A 15139-nucleotide genomic window follows, 5' to 3' on the forward strand; every position below is an offset into this window, starting at 1 on the left:
TGCTACAAGTTGCGCGAACAGAAATGTGTCGCTTTGTGTATTCGATTGCAACATAATACAAGAACATCTAGTGCTCGAGAACTTTTGTGGAGTGTTAAATAATTCGACCACACTTGCGTTATAACCGTAACATTCCGCATTGGTCCGATTGGCGGTCTCGATTCTTGCTTTACGCGCGCTCCCTTTTTTCCGGAAGGTAAATGCTGAAGGTGGCCAGCCGGGCAGCAGCAACAAACCTTGAGCGCGTGGTGCAAAGTGCTACTAATTGAACTGGTTTGCTGTAGCTGGCCCACCCGCTGGTAGGTGTCTGGGTCTGGGTCGTCAAATGCGTACGTAACCGTAAATTCTGCTTCCGAACCTCCGATGTAATAAGGAAAAGTCCATCCACACATGGGGACGGTCCCGTGGGATGGTGAAGCGGACTCGAGCAAGTGAGGGATCTCGTGCCCATCACACTTTTACAACACGGGCGTTACGACACACTACGCTTGAGAAAAAGGTGTATGTGTGTGTGTGTATGTGTGTATGTGTGTACCATGAAGCCCATGAACCTGACCGTTCGTTCGTGTGAAGTGATGGCTCGTGCTTCACAGGTTGGCAGGGCCGCTAAATATACTAGCTATTCGAGAGGCTGACAATGTTGCGAAGAGGAGATCAAGACGCACCGCCCCTCGTTGTTATGCATCGGATGCATAATTGTTCCTATCTTCTTTGCGCGCCCTCTTCACGTTGAGGCGACAAAATTATTCATCCTTTGATGATTTGGGCTTTTCCGGACATTCGTTTTTTTTTTGTTATGATCAATACATTGTGAACATTCTTTTAATCTCTGTTAATCAAAATATTATTTAACTTCAAAGTGCCGTCACTTTCTGTGGCGTGAAAAACAGGGCGTAGTACCGTATCAGTGTTCTGTGCCCCCCCTACTACGTCATTGAAGCATAGTTATATTTTTTTTCGCGCTGTGAAACACAAGCAGAACCTGGTTGGGATTAATTGCCTACCGAAAAAAAAGAGGGACTATGGTGATAGTAGATGCGAAATGAGATCATGCGAATACGACGATTAGTCTGTTATAAAGCATAAAAAGCTTCGTACGTGAGTGTGTGTGTGTGTGTGTGTTATAATGCTAAATTGGTTGGCGGATTTGGTTCTTATGGTTCCCAATAGGATCATTTTGCATTTGATGCTTCTTTCCATTGAGCGGAAGATATGGTTATTAAAGCTGGACGGTTCGGAATTATTCCATTTAAAACGTATCCCCACAAACAACCGAATGTGCCGCTCAGTGGCTGTCTCTTAAGGGGGTAGTATACTTTTGGAGGGCTTGAAAAAGAATGCGAATTTAGGGATTAATTAAAGCTAAATTTTAAATTATTGCCAAATATAGAGCACACACTGTGAACAATAAGTTCGAGTACAAATTTGCATCTTCAAGTATGTGTTTTTAGTTTTGCGCTGGGTTGATATTTTGTTCTAATGTTGTTGTCAGTTTTTGCTACACATGTTAGCTTCAAACTGTGCAAAAGGTGTCGGATTTTTGTCTGCTGTATGATTTACATCTCTCGGAGGGAGTGCTGTAATATTGGTCTCGGTCTGTAACATTGGAACTGAGTGGTTTAAGAACTTGTGAATTAAAGTTTACACAATAGTAAACACTGTAAAGAATCCTGCGAAGTACATTACCCCCTTAACACGGGATGCCAACGTCCATGAATGCTTTCCAACTGTCCATCAAAAGCGAAACGAGTTCTCTGTTCTTGGGAAATTGGGTCAAATTAGCTGCACAGGAAAAGGCGTATCGAAACCAACCGAGATGAGTGCCACGAATAGGGGCGATGTCTTCCTTATTGATGCTGTTTGCGATCGTTTGGCGCCAATCGGCAAGTTTCCCCAAGCGGGCAGAGCAAATCCTCACCCAAATTGACTTGTTTCATGCGTTTATTTAACTTGCACCATGAAAGCGTATTTAAGAAAAGCTTGTATTCTACATACCAGAAAATAAATAAACAGTTGTGTTTGTTTGCTGCTACATTTCAGTGCCCGCCGGGAGGGTTACACGGTGCAAAGCGGTATTCGAACCTTGGTTGCTGGCGCTGGCCGGTGTTAAATGACGGCGCGAGAGATACTCCAGGCCATGGCAAGGAGGCATGTTTTCGTTTGGGTGGGCCCAAAAGTTGGCCGAGAGCATGGGAGATGACAAATGTGCGGGTGTATTATTAATTTGTTCTAATAGAGGGTTTACGATTTGCCGCGGAAATCTGCGCACTACCAGCAGGCGACCAACGCGAAACGTGAACCCATAACACCGTATCGGTGCAAAGGAAAGCTAAACAAAACAATCGTAGTGGGTGGTAAGGAGGATGGTTGCGATATGCGGGGCAACATGTGACAGCTGGACAAACGATGTTTGTTGGAAATTTGACATCTTCCACCAAACGCATGGCACACTTCGGTTGGTACAGTTTAAGCATCAACATGACAAAAAATGCGTTTCGTGTGGTTTAGACTATCCGCGGGATTATGGATGATATTACGGGTTCTGTCCACTGAGCGCTGATTCCTGTACCATATGGTGCGTGTTATGATGTTGAATTTGCTTAAACCATTCTGCACCACTGCTGGAGAGATGACGCTTTTTCGGCACTCACCATCTTGAACCGACCTATCGGGTTGTGTGCGTTAGAACGCTCTGGGTCTAAATTTACTTTCCAGCTGACGGGCGACATCGTTAACCATGGTGTAACCAGCATCATCTCAAGCGGTCCCCCCTCTACCAATAACGGCCCAAGAACTACGCGAAGAACCCCAAGCGGCCACACACCAGCAACACGCGGCTACTGTTGGCAGAATACGGTTTATGCTCTGCCAGTGACCAGAGCCGCCACACATGCCGGATTGGGGTATGGTTTTCAACGGGCGCGTTAATAATATTTCTTTTTTCCGCGCGCTTGCTTATGTTTCGTAATGAGTTGATTATTGCCGGCACCAGCAGGGTAACCAGAAGGCACACACACACACACGGTTCTGAGCACTGCGAGTTCTGTTGTTTTTGGTGCTGTTACAAAATTGAGGTTAGTGGCGTTTTGATTATTGGGCGCCTAGTAGCGTGGTGGGTAACTATCGATCGAGAATGGAGAGGATCGATGTCTAAACGGACACAACATAGAACCCAAAAAAACAATCAACACTGATACTGATCAATATTTGCACGTTAGAGTGTGTGTTGGGTAAACCTGATTCAGAGTCATGAATGTGAATAAATATTTTCACTAAATGAATGAATCATCCAAGATTAATGACCTACAAGGAATTTGTACACTGTGACTCCTTCGTCCGGTTATCTAATGTCCGAAGTCAATTCTTGGTTGGAATGGCTCGTCACTAAACCTTCATATGAATGACTCTTTCCAAAAGAAACATTATGCACAACACTATTTGGAAGTTATCTTTCGGTATTATAAGAGGAATTATCTTCAGTTTTTGTTTTGTAGATTTCTTGATGAAGCTTCCTTAGTAATCGCCCACTCTTTGCTTCAAAACTAAAGATTGATCATTTGTTTAAAATTCTCGGACTTACACTTCAATGGAAGTATAAAATTCTCTAAGATCTCGTCTTAATTTCGCTTCTCTAGTTTGAATTCCATCCCATTAGCTGATGTCAGCGAAACAGAAAACATACTTTCGGCAATTTAGGCAATTTCTGTATGCAGGGCGTCGCTGAGTGTCGTCATTTCCAAAAACGGTTCAATCGAATTATCTTCTCAATCCGCAACTCGGCCGAAAGATGATCTCACCGTCACTGCAAATCCCTTTGGATTTTGGAGAAAGTGATTGGCAAAAAATCCTCTAGCCGGTACAATCTTAGTAATCGTAGTAAACACACACGTTGCGAAGGGATTATCTCCTCGAAGGGGAGCACCTTCGTGGAATGTATGTGGGTAAAGTTGTTGCGGTTGCTATCAGAATCCGTTGGCTACCGTAGGCGTTGGGTTTTTAAAGTGAAACAAAATATTGCTCTACACACCCAATTGAAATGAGATCGATCGAAGGGAAGGGAACCACCGTTTCCCTTACGTTTGCCGCGTTTGCTGTCGTCCCAATTCCCCACACAAGCCGAGCAATATCGATTGCGGTCTAGTGGGAGAAATGTGACTAAGAGTGTGCGGCCGGGAAGGTTCTATTTTCTCGGTGTGGCGTAATGTTGTTATTGGTGCGTGTGGAGCTTTCCGCAATTTCCTATGTGAAATATGATTGCATCGATCCGGGTGTGTATGTGGTTGGGGTGGTAGTGGATCGGATGCGGTGGGTGGCCAGAGTATGATATTTGGGGGTGGGAATGGGATCGTCAATCTTCGTGTTAGGGGGTTGCGGCACTTGCCGGTTGTGGTATACGGTACATTAAGACCGGGCAGAAAACATAAATTTTCCCCATGATGATGCACTGGCGGTACCGGTATCCGTTTGTGTGTGTTTGTACATTAGTGGCACCCCATGTCTCGCCGTGCCCTCCTTTAGGGTTTTACTTAAAACGATGCAAACGCCAAGTTAGAACCGCTACTAATTTCGTTGGTGACTGTTTTCTGTTTTCTTCTATTTTTAGACTGTCCTCCGCCATTTGAGATTAGCTTGGGATCACCGCATTCGAACGCATCGCAAAACCGTGTCATCGTCGCATCCGCGCGTCTGACGCGTCTGTAGTGACACCGCATCAGGCACATCAGGCGAAATCAGCCCAATAAGCGCACGGTTCAGCGTGTCAAACGCGCCAACATTGCTGCAATAATTGGGATACTAGTACCGTGTTTATGTAATACGGGGTGTGATCGTATCGATCGTGCCCTGTGACACGCGGTGTAGAACGAGGCCCGATCGGTTTACATATATGTATATTTTTGTATAGTTGACATGCGATGCAACGGTACGCAAATGCGATAGGATCAGAATACAGAGTGAATGCCCTCGTGGGTGGAATTACATACAAACAGCGATCACAAAACGTCCTTCGATTCGAAAAACTGCGGAAAGTCACCAGGAAACGGATGATCACGTGCGATTGTTAGCCACAGAGCAACTGATGAATGAAAAGTGATCATGTTCGACTGTTGGTGGTTTTTGCCATAACGTTAGAAGGATACCAGACAGGAGGATAGGATTCGAAGGAAAGGAAGCTGTAAGAAAATGAACTCTGATGATATTTACGAAAATCTTCCATGTCACACCGATGAAGCATTGCGGAACGGTAACGGAATGACGAGTGCCGGAAATCGTGTATCAGCCGTGTTAGAGGGAGGCGGAGTAGGCCGCAGTAGTGATGAGGGCGGTGAAGGCAAACTGCAGAATAATCTTGCCCTGAACAGCAAGGACATGTTGTATGCGACACCGTTGAAAAAATCGGAACGCCCGGTGAAGGTGCTCAATAGTAGCGTCCCAGCGATGCAGAATGGCAATGCAGCGCCGGGGACACGGGCGCAACCCAACGCTGGTACATTCAGCGGTGAAGCAGAGCGCGATACGAAGATCATAAACGCCGAACTGGAAGATCGACGAATACGGGACTTCCTGAAGGATACGTCCCAGATGCATAAGAAAATCGAGCTACACAAAACGTACCAAAGTTCGAATTTTTCGTACCTCGCACGTAAGGAACACTTTGCCGATTTGGTGCAGCGGAATGTGAACAGCAATGGAGCGTTGGCGAGCGATCAATCAGTGCCGTTCCATGCGGCGGGTGGAGATGAACCCGATGCGGCATCGTTTGCGGCAGGTGGCTATAAAACGCTGGCAGGGGAGGAAGAGGACAAAAATTTAGATCTCGGCATTAACGAATCGTTGAACGAGCTGGAGGCACGTTGTAATGAAAAGCTCGAAATGTTGGCCAAACTAAACCGAACACGATCGGGCACTACGACGGAACAGCAATCCCAGGAGGATAATGAACAGGCGGACCTAATGGATCCGACAGCGGTGGAGATGGAAAGAGAGGCTGGAATCGTACCGAAACCATCGGCACCGCCACTTTCCGCGTTGAACACGGAGCGTGGATCAAAAGGGAATAACTTAGCCGATCCAATTGGCGGTGGTACGGGTGGAGGCGAACCAACTATAAGTGCGCACCTGAATCGGGAGTGGGTGTTGAAAAAGATTGCCATGTGCTTAGAGCAACGGGTCTCGAAGAAACCGGTACCGCCGGTACCATCATCCGTGACGGGAGTGGGTCCTTCGATTGACAGTGTTGCACCCTCTTCTTCATCCGTACCGACACCCGGTGGTGCGGGAGGATATTTCGCGCGTAGTGGTCAACCGGCAGTTAGTGGAATACCACCTCCAGTGGATGGAGGACACCGGACAGGCGAAAGCGGATTGCCTTCCTTGGGCTATCTTGTTCTCGGATCGAATGGTTCAGGGAAAACGTCAATCTGCAACGACATCATCGAGGGAACGTCGGGTACTAAAGGAATGCTTAATCGCAGGCTTTTGGCTTGCTATTTTGTCAACTCCCAGAACCCGGAATGTCATAGTCTGAGCATGTTTATACGGAGCGTTATATTGCAGATATTAAGTCATTCGAGCTACGTCAACAGTACCGGGAGCAGTATGATGGGTCAAGAGATAATTAACCTCTCGGAAACATCTATCGAAGCAAACGAACAACCGGTGAATACTAGTAACGATTGCTTACCGGAAGCGGATCAGCAACAGCTGAAGGGTGAACCGGCTCAAAATCATTCCCCTACGCCTGTTGGTCACGAACCAATGCAACCTGCTGCTAAAACGGATCAACGGGCCAACGATTCGAACGAGACAGTCGATAAGGAGTTGGAAGATGCAATACGAACAGAGATGAAAATCAACGAACGGGTGGCAGAGTTCTGTTCGGGTCGAAAGAAAGTATCCCGCCAGCAATCGGAACCGGTGGAAAGTCTGAGTCGAGATCGAGAGCAACCCTCCTATGCGTATAAAACGCATCCACCGCCAATGACAAAAGTTGGCACAGGAATTGCGGGAACGATGGAGGAACCGGACGAAGATGACAAGCAGGACAAGGCCACGATGAGTCCGGGTAGGCCAGCGAAAGTTTCCAAGATCCCGATCGCCATCGGCAGTACGATAAGAAGCCCTAAGAAAATGTCGCCAACCAAGGACGAGAATAGCAGCAGTAGTGGCGGTAAGCAAGAGAAACAACAAGAAGACGATACCGGATCTAAACCGGAACGGGAAGAGGACATTATTCTGGAGGGTGGCGGTGAGGCGATTGCCGAAGGGGATGTTAGCGATATAAAGCTATTGGAGGACGAAGACATCGAGGTAAAAGCCAGTGAGGGCGTAGAGGTTAAGAACCGAGTAGAGCCAACCTTTGCGCCAGAAGTATCGCCAGTACTGAACGATATGGACGACAAGCCCTACCCCCAATTACGATCGACAAAACCGATGGAAACGAGTATTCCACCACCGTTGCCAAAGTCGAAAAATTGTCGCCAGGTAATTGCGGACGGGTACTACGAAATGTTGCTCAGCAATCCGGACATTTTCGAATCACTTACGGTGGACAGCATTGAGAAGAATCCAGACGATTGTTTCAAGAAAGCGATCCTGTTTCCGCTGTTAGAGTTGTGCCCGCCGAAGAATGCACTGCTACTGTTGATCGATTCGATCGACGAGAACTACATCCAGGACGGTAACCTGATCTCGACGCTCAAAGGCAAACAGGTGACGAAGAGTCGTAACATTGCGGAACTACTCTCCAACCACATCCACCTGATGCCGAAGTGGTTGTTTATGGTGTGCACGGCCAAGAAGCAGAACAAAAACATCACCAAACTGTTCACCGGGTTCAAGAAGCTTACGCTGGACGATCTGCGCAAGTCGCACGTGGTGAAGGACGTGCAGCAGTACATTATCAACCGGCTCAATACGGACTTCCGGGGCATCAATCTTACCAAAGACATCATCGAAAGTCTGAACCAGCTGTACATCAAATCGAACGGATGTTTGCTGTACCTGTACAAAGTGTTGAACGGGATAAGGGAGAACTTTTTCACGTTCCGCGAGATAAAGCTGATACCGTGCACACTGAACGGTCTGTACCTGTACATATGCCAGAAGTCCTTCAACAAGAAGCAATACAGCAAGATACGCCCAATACTGAACGTACTGCTCGTGTGCAACAGCTACGTAGACAAGTACTTCATCTACAACTGTCTCCGCACGCACAACTACACGCTCGAGATGGAGGACTTCGAGCGGCGGCTGGAGCTGATGCGCAACATCGTCGAGTACAGCCCGTTGAATCCGTGTGCGGTGCGCATCTTTCACAACTCTTTCTGCGACTGGTTGATCGATGTGAAGTTTAGCACCAAAAAGTTTCTGTGCGATCTGAACGAGGGCCACGTGATGGTTTCGATGTACTACACGGTCGTGGCCGATGAGATCTGTCCGAACAAGCTGCGCCTGTATCTGTACCACCTGATCAAGACGGGCGAGTATCTTACGAGCAAAAATGTCGATCTCGATCTGCTGTTGATACTGCTGGAAACCAAATCAAACCTGAGCGACTGTTTCTACACCAATCTGCTGAACTGCTGTGCGATGTGTGAGGATGAGTGTCGGAACGATATCAACCTGTCGGCGCGCACAAAGTACATGCTGGACCGGTTCCTGAACGGTCTGCTAAACGATGATTTTATGATCTTTTTGAACGATTTTTTCAAACCGAACCTACCGACAGACTGCAAGGTGTTGAAGCTGCTGATCGAAACGGGAATTAACAATGCGGACACGGCACTGTCCTGTGAGTCGTCCGCCATTAACTCGCCCGTACTGTCGGATCGGTCGCAGAACATTGACTCGGAGCTGGCGGAATTGTTGATCTCGAGCGAAAAAAGTTGCCAGCAGGAGTTGCAAAAGTCTATCAATCTGGAGCTGCTAGACTGTGGTGGCGCAAATGGTGCTGCTGCAGGAGGTGGACTTATCGATGGTTCTGTGGTGGGTAGAGACGGTGGTGCTGTTGGTCTTTCGTCCGGGCTTGCTCGTCATCGGTACAGCGCAGGGCCATCGATTACGGGTGGTGGTGATGGTGGTAGCAGCGCGCTGGGTGATTCAAAATCGGATATACAGAACGATCGTGTCGGTAGTGGGGTGCAGTGCGACATGTTTGAGGGAGAGATGCACAAAGGCAAAGCGCTGATACACATTCTGGCCAACGAAGGAAACCATACGCTGCTGGAACGAGCGTTAAATGTATGTAAAAAATGGGCAGAACACCCGTCAGTTGAATAGGTGTTTGTAGCTAATTATCGTTTGTTTCTTTCTCTAGGCATGCAAGGATCCAATAGATCTGGAAATAGAGGACCTCAACGGACAGACTGCACTTAACATAGCGGCACGAAATGGACATCAGGAGATTGTAAAGTTGCTGCTTACATACAAACAACCGCTGCGTGACGGGACTGGTCGGTATCGAATGATCGACGTGAACCATGCGGACCGTGACGGTTGGACTCCGTTACGGTCGGCTTCCTGGGGCGGTCATACCGAAGTGGTGAAGCTGCTTATCGAAACGGGTGTATGCGCAATCGATCGTGCCGACAAGGAGGGACGCACGGCGTTACGAGCGGCGGCCTGGAGCGGCAATGAGGACATTGTGAAGATACTGATCGAAGCGGGAGCAAACGTGAACTCGATCGATAAGCAAGGACGCACGTCGCTGATCGCCGCATCGTACATGGGCCATTATGATATCGTCGAGATACTGCTGGAGAACGGCGCCGACGTTAATCATACGGATCTGGACGGAAGGAATGCACTGTGTGTGGCGGCCCTGTGCGGGAGCTCTGGATATAGCAGGGTAATTTCCACGCTGCTCGAGTACGGTGCAAACACGGATCAGACTGACAACGAGGGAATGTCACCGCTGTTGGTGAGCTCGTTCGAAGGCAATGCGGAGATCTGTGAATTGCTGCTGGAAAATGGTGCCGATCCCGATATGGCGGACAACATGGGCAGGACTCCGTTGTGGGCAGCGTGCACATCCGGCCATGCGAATGTTGTAAAGTTGTTGCTCTTTTGGGGCTGTGGAATTGATTGTATGGATTCGGAGGGACGAACTGTGCTGAGCGTTGCGGCTGCCCAAGGTAATCTGGAGACCGTGCGGCAACTGTTAGATCGTGGACTGGACGAAACGCATCGCGACAATGCCGGCTGGACGCCGTTGCACTATGCAGCGTTCGAAGGGTACGCTGATATCTGCGTACAGCTGCTCGAATCGGGGGCCAAAATCGATGAGTGTGATAATGAGGGCAAGGCAGCATTGCACTTGGCAGCCCAGGAGGGTCATAATGCGGTGATGGAAGCGATCCTAAATATACACCGACCGTGCATCGATCAGCGAGCGCACGACGGCAAAACGGCATTCCGTTTGGCGTGCCTGGAGGAACATTTCGAGTGCATTCAAACGCTGCTAAAGTTCGGTTGTGATATCAACTCGAAGGACGCGGATTCGCGCACGACGCTTTACATTCTGGCGTTGGAGAATAAGCTGAAGGCGGTTAAGTTTTTGCTCGAATACTCAAACGCCGACGTGAACATTCCGGATAGCGAGGGTAGGACGGCATTACATGTGGCCGCATGGCAGGGCCATGCGGAGATGGTGAAACTGTTGATAACGCTCGGTATGTACGATGCAAGAAGCGAATTTCGACGCGATTTACATTATGCCTTATTCTTTGCTTTTTCGTTTCAGGCAACGCGGATGTGAATGCGATGGACTTGGAATCTAGAACACCGTTGCACTCCTGCGCCTGGCAGGGCAATCACGAAGTGATGCAGCTTTTGCTGTACTACGGTGCGATTCCGGATCATGCCTGCAAGCAAGGGGCAACGGCGTTGGGAATTTCCGCACAAGAAGGGCACGAGAAGTGTGTCAGCTATCTGCTGAAGTACGGTGCTAACCCGTACAAGTCGGACCACTGCGGGCGGACACCGATCAAGCTTGCGGCTAAATCGAATCGCAACAATGTGCTTCGAATTCTGGAAAGTTTTACCAAAAGTAAGTCATTTTTTTTTTGCTTTTTAGTTTAAATTGTCATACTTGTTTTGTAACGTTGTGTTCTTCTCCTCTATTGTAGACGATTTGGATTGTGGTAAGATGATGCACCCTCATCTGAATTTAAAATCACCGGATGAGTTGCCACCATGCAGTTCCATACACAATCCCTCCCCATCGTCGGGTTATCCGAACAATCCGAATCTGCTAATGCCTGCCGGTGGTGGTGGCGGTGGCTCGGCAATCCTAAATGCATCGTCAACAAACTCAAACACAACTAGCTCTACTACGCAAAACAACAACTTCTACGAAAACACGATGCACTCCGACACGAGCAGCTTGCAGAAGCGTAAAAGTGTCATCTCTAGTCAATCTACCGGTAGCAGTAATGAGGTGCGTTCGTTTATCAAAAGAACGTATAATGGTTTTATAGCCTATTTGGAGAGTTTGGTTGGGTTTTCAAATAATATGAAATTACAAATTTCGTATGTTCGGTATTATTGCAGCAAGCACCGATGTCCTTTACGCAGCAACTTCAAAAACATTCGCGCCATCACAACTCCAAATCGCACCACATCGTGCAGCAACAGCATCAACCGCATCATCAACAACACCAGCAAACGTCGTCGTCTTCGGTTGCCAAATTTGGAAACAAAAAACATTCCCAGGTACTGCCGAACGTTGAGGAGTACCAAGCAAATATTGGTAAGTATTGGTAAAGGTTGAGCTATTTGTGTGTGTATTACGTTTGTCTATATCGATACGTTATCTATCTCGTACCCATAGCCTCAAACATACGCATAAATCCGAACGATGCCGATCTGTTCGATCTGGGTTGTATGTCCCCACTGTACGCGACGCCACCACATTCGCCGAGCAGTGAAATTAGCTCACCGGGACAGAATCAACCACCGTCCTCGTTGGCACTGCTTGGCAAACAGTTCGAGGAGATGAACATTAGCCTTTCGAACAACAGTACGATTATGAATCCGCACGATAATCACTTTGCCCGTGATACGCATATGCGCATCATTTTAGGCAACAATCAGAAGGAAGGTGGTGGACAACTACAGGGAGCCAGTGGTGGTGCCGGAGCAGGAGGGTATGTAATGGGGAGATGGATTACGCTTTAAGCTATCCACTTGGACGATGTTACTAATCTGTTTGATTTATTTGTAGTAAATCATCAAAGCGCAGCGGTATTGCAACAAATCCGGCAATGCGTTTGATACGCAACCGTATCGATTCTGCGGCGCAGCTTATCCGACGTACGAACAACATTCTTTCCAGTGGTGGCAACAACCAGGGTTCGTCTAGTATTGGTGTGAAATCGGGCACGTTCCAATGGCGCAAGGAAAGTCAGATGTAATTTGCTGACCAGACCATTAATGTATTTGCACACACGGGAATTGGGAAATTACTTTTAAAAAAACAGGGATGTATGTACATTTTTCTCACTCAACAACCGTGTGGATAGGCAAGGACAGGGAGAAAGATGGGTCCCAGTGTGTGGCAAGGTGGGTTTAAACAAAGCAATGTGTTATATGGGATAGAATAACGAAATGAAGCCACGAGAGAGTGGTGAGTAGTGTACGGGAGTTTGTGTGGTGTTGGAAAGTTTATACATACATTACTCTTTCCCCTTGCACGAACGTAGCGTAGTTAAGAGTGCACCCGATTTTTTCCAGTAACATTTTGAACGGTACTGTTGTAGGCCGCGGCAAAAAGAACCGCAACGATCATGATACTGGTAGATCATGGCATGGTGAAAAGAACTGTATCCAAATGAAAAGCACATAGAGTAGGGGACGTGTTGGATATCAGTATGTGATGATAGTGTGGCATTTAAAATTCAACAAAGAGAGTTACTGTCTCTTTCTATCTATTAATCGTGCACACCACCAGTAGTAGCTGGAGAACACTCCTTTTAATATAAGAGTTTATCACACCGGTTGTAGAGTAAACAGGGAAAACAGACAAACACAGTATAATAGGACATGAGCAGACATATGAGAGATTTCGTATTATCGGTCCATGCTCCAGCTGTTGGATATATCGTACTAGTGACACCTTTTGCATCAGTTAAATGCCTTCAATGGTGTGATGTTTGTCAAATTACTGGTTTACATTTATCGTACCTCTTTTGCTACCCAACTTTACACAACCGTATGTCAGTAGCGTTTCTTTTGCTATTCTTTAAAGATGAAATTTATTTTCATATTGAACTATACTTTAATGAAACACTTGACGTACCAGTAGTGTATGGGGCAGTGCGAATAAGCCTCTCCAATCGCAAATAGTACAGAAACACATTGGACTGATCATCTTTTATATAGCGTAACACGTGTAAACGATGGGTTTTTGAAACGTATATTTTTTGCGTAAATATTTTTATGTCACGCTTGTTGTCAGTTTAGCTAATACAATAGACATTATTTTGACGCCATGACAATCTATTTTTCTAACATAAAAATGTTCATAATCTAACCGTGAGGTTGTGTTGTGCAATTTGAAAGTTTCTTATAGTTGATTTTTTTTGTTTGTTTTATTTTGTACTACACGTCAGGGAGATTACATGGCCTTTGCTCAGTACGGATGGATGGAATTGTGTAAATGCTTCTCTCCTCCTAGCGCGACCCATCAGACCATAACATGTTTTTTTTTAATTTTACATAAAAATAAATTTATTTATTTCCCCCGCGTCGCAGAAAACAGAAGTCCCAGAGCAGCACACTTGTTAAGCAAAAAGTACGATGTGAAGAATTATTACGAAACGGTAGAAGAAACAGAAAAATGAGATATAAATCCCAGTAAATAACTCAAGTTACAGTATGTGGTAAGATTATATCGTCATTTCAAGTATTGATCCTTTTTGCATTCGTGAGGAAGAAGGGATGGGGACCGAGGAATGGTGGTGAACGACAGACAAAAAGGGCCACACGAATGAAACAACAACCTGAACCACTCAACCAATTGATAAAACAGCACTCACCTCTAATTAGACTTGTAAGTTGATGATACAAAGGATAAAACAATGAAAAACGTTTATTTTCAAGACGTAAAATTACTTACACGTATATTCCACGAATCAGCCAATTGAAGCAAATTATTTAAAGACCCATACACACTTCATAGTTAGTTTGAGTCGCGAGTTTGATTGAAATATTCTTTGATAATCTTTTTCTTCCTCTTTCTGGCGCTTCGTGCTGCGCACGCAGGAAGAAATGGGCCATAATTCTAGATAAATGGAAGGAAAAATGGAAGGTGTAGATTTGCGTGTGATTTGCGGTTAATCTTTGGAATTAGATGAGCCAATGAAAAGGGTGTAGTAAACTCCAGTGCAAGAGCTCAAATAGAACTGGTGAAGGAAAATGATCGGCATCGGTGTTCCGATTATTCTGCGCATAAAGGCATAAACTTACTGATTCTAGTCGATTTTTAGTTATACGGGCTGGCCTACGGCAAAATGATTTTTACCGGGATGCCATAACATTTGTGTTTCACTGCCCGTGGTTACTTCAAACACTTCAAAGCAAAGAGAGACAAACGGATACAGGAGAAATGCATCCTTGACACATAGATTTAAAGGATTGTTTCCCTTTTCTCTGTGTGTCCCCCTTGGTGTAGATGCGAGCAATTGGATCCCACTGAAAAATAATGAATTAAATGTGTGATTTTGTTTTTTATTTTACAAATAAGCTAAGTTCCACCTCATATACCGATTGATAGTGTTTCTACATTCGTTTGTGTCGCCCGTAATTAGCATGTATTATTTATTGGTTTCTTATGTATATCTGTGTGACGAGAACGCTGCGCGCAAACAGGTGTAATGCACGCAAACAGAGGACGCGTGGGTGCGGTAGTAAATACCGAGAATAATTCCTTCTTAATTTCAATATAATTGACTGGGTGACCCTTCGAAAACAAAGAGAGAACGTAGTGCAAAAGTAATAAAGAAACAAAATTAAAGTAGAATTTGCTTTATGGCATGTCGAGGCAGATGAATGTTGTACAATTTCGATCCCGAAACCACGAAAAATACACTTTCACAGAGAGCAACGGACGAATAATAAGTGGTAAGTAAATGTTAAAATC

The 15139-nt window shown here is 46.1% G+C and overlaps 1 protein-coding gene across 1 annotated transcript; it reads left to right on the forward strand.

Annotated features, from left to right (window-relative positions):
• The first annotated feature begins 5065 nt into the window (after window positions 1-5065).
• LOC128296930 (ankyrin repeat domain-containing protein 50) lies at window positions 5066-15060 on the forward strand. The gene is made up of 7 exons (XM_053032462.1): window positions 5066-9240; window positions 9317-10670; window positions 10742-11047; window positions 11127-11437; window positions 11551-11749; window positions 11831-12146; window positions 12224-15060. Exons 1-7 carry the CDS (start codon window positions 5182-5184, stop codon window positions 12411-12413), a joined length of 6735 nt encoding a protein of 2244 aa, XP_052888422.1. The 5' UTR covers window positions 5066-5181; the 3' UTR covers window positions 12414-15060.
• The last annotated feature ends 79 nt before the right edge of the window (window positions 15061-15139 follow it).

This window comes from Anopheles moucheti, chromosome 2 (assembly GCF_943734755.1).
Source record: "Anopheles moucheti chromosome 2, idAnoMoucSN_F20_07, whole genome shotgun sequence".
NCBI lineage: Eukaryota > Metazoa > Arthropoda > Insecta > Diptera > Culicidae > Anopheles > Anopheles moucheti.

Coding starts and splice junctions, on each gene's coding strand:
- LOC128296930 (XM_053032462.1), top strand. CDS start 5,182: ATGAACTCTGATGATATTTACGAAAATCTTCCATGTCACACCGATGAA. Junction 10,671..10,741: donor GAAACTGTTGATAACGCTCG/GTATGTACGATG, acceptor TTTTCGTTTCAG/GCAACGCGGATGTGAATGCG. Junction 12,147..12,223: donor GGTGGTGCCGGAGCAGGAGG/GTATGTAATGGG, acceptor ATTTATTTGTAG/TAAATCATCAAAGCGCAGCG.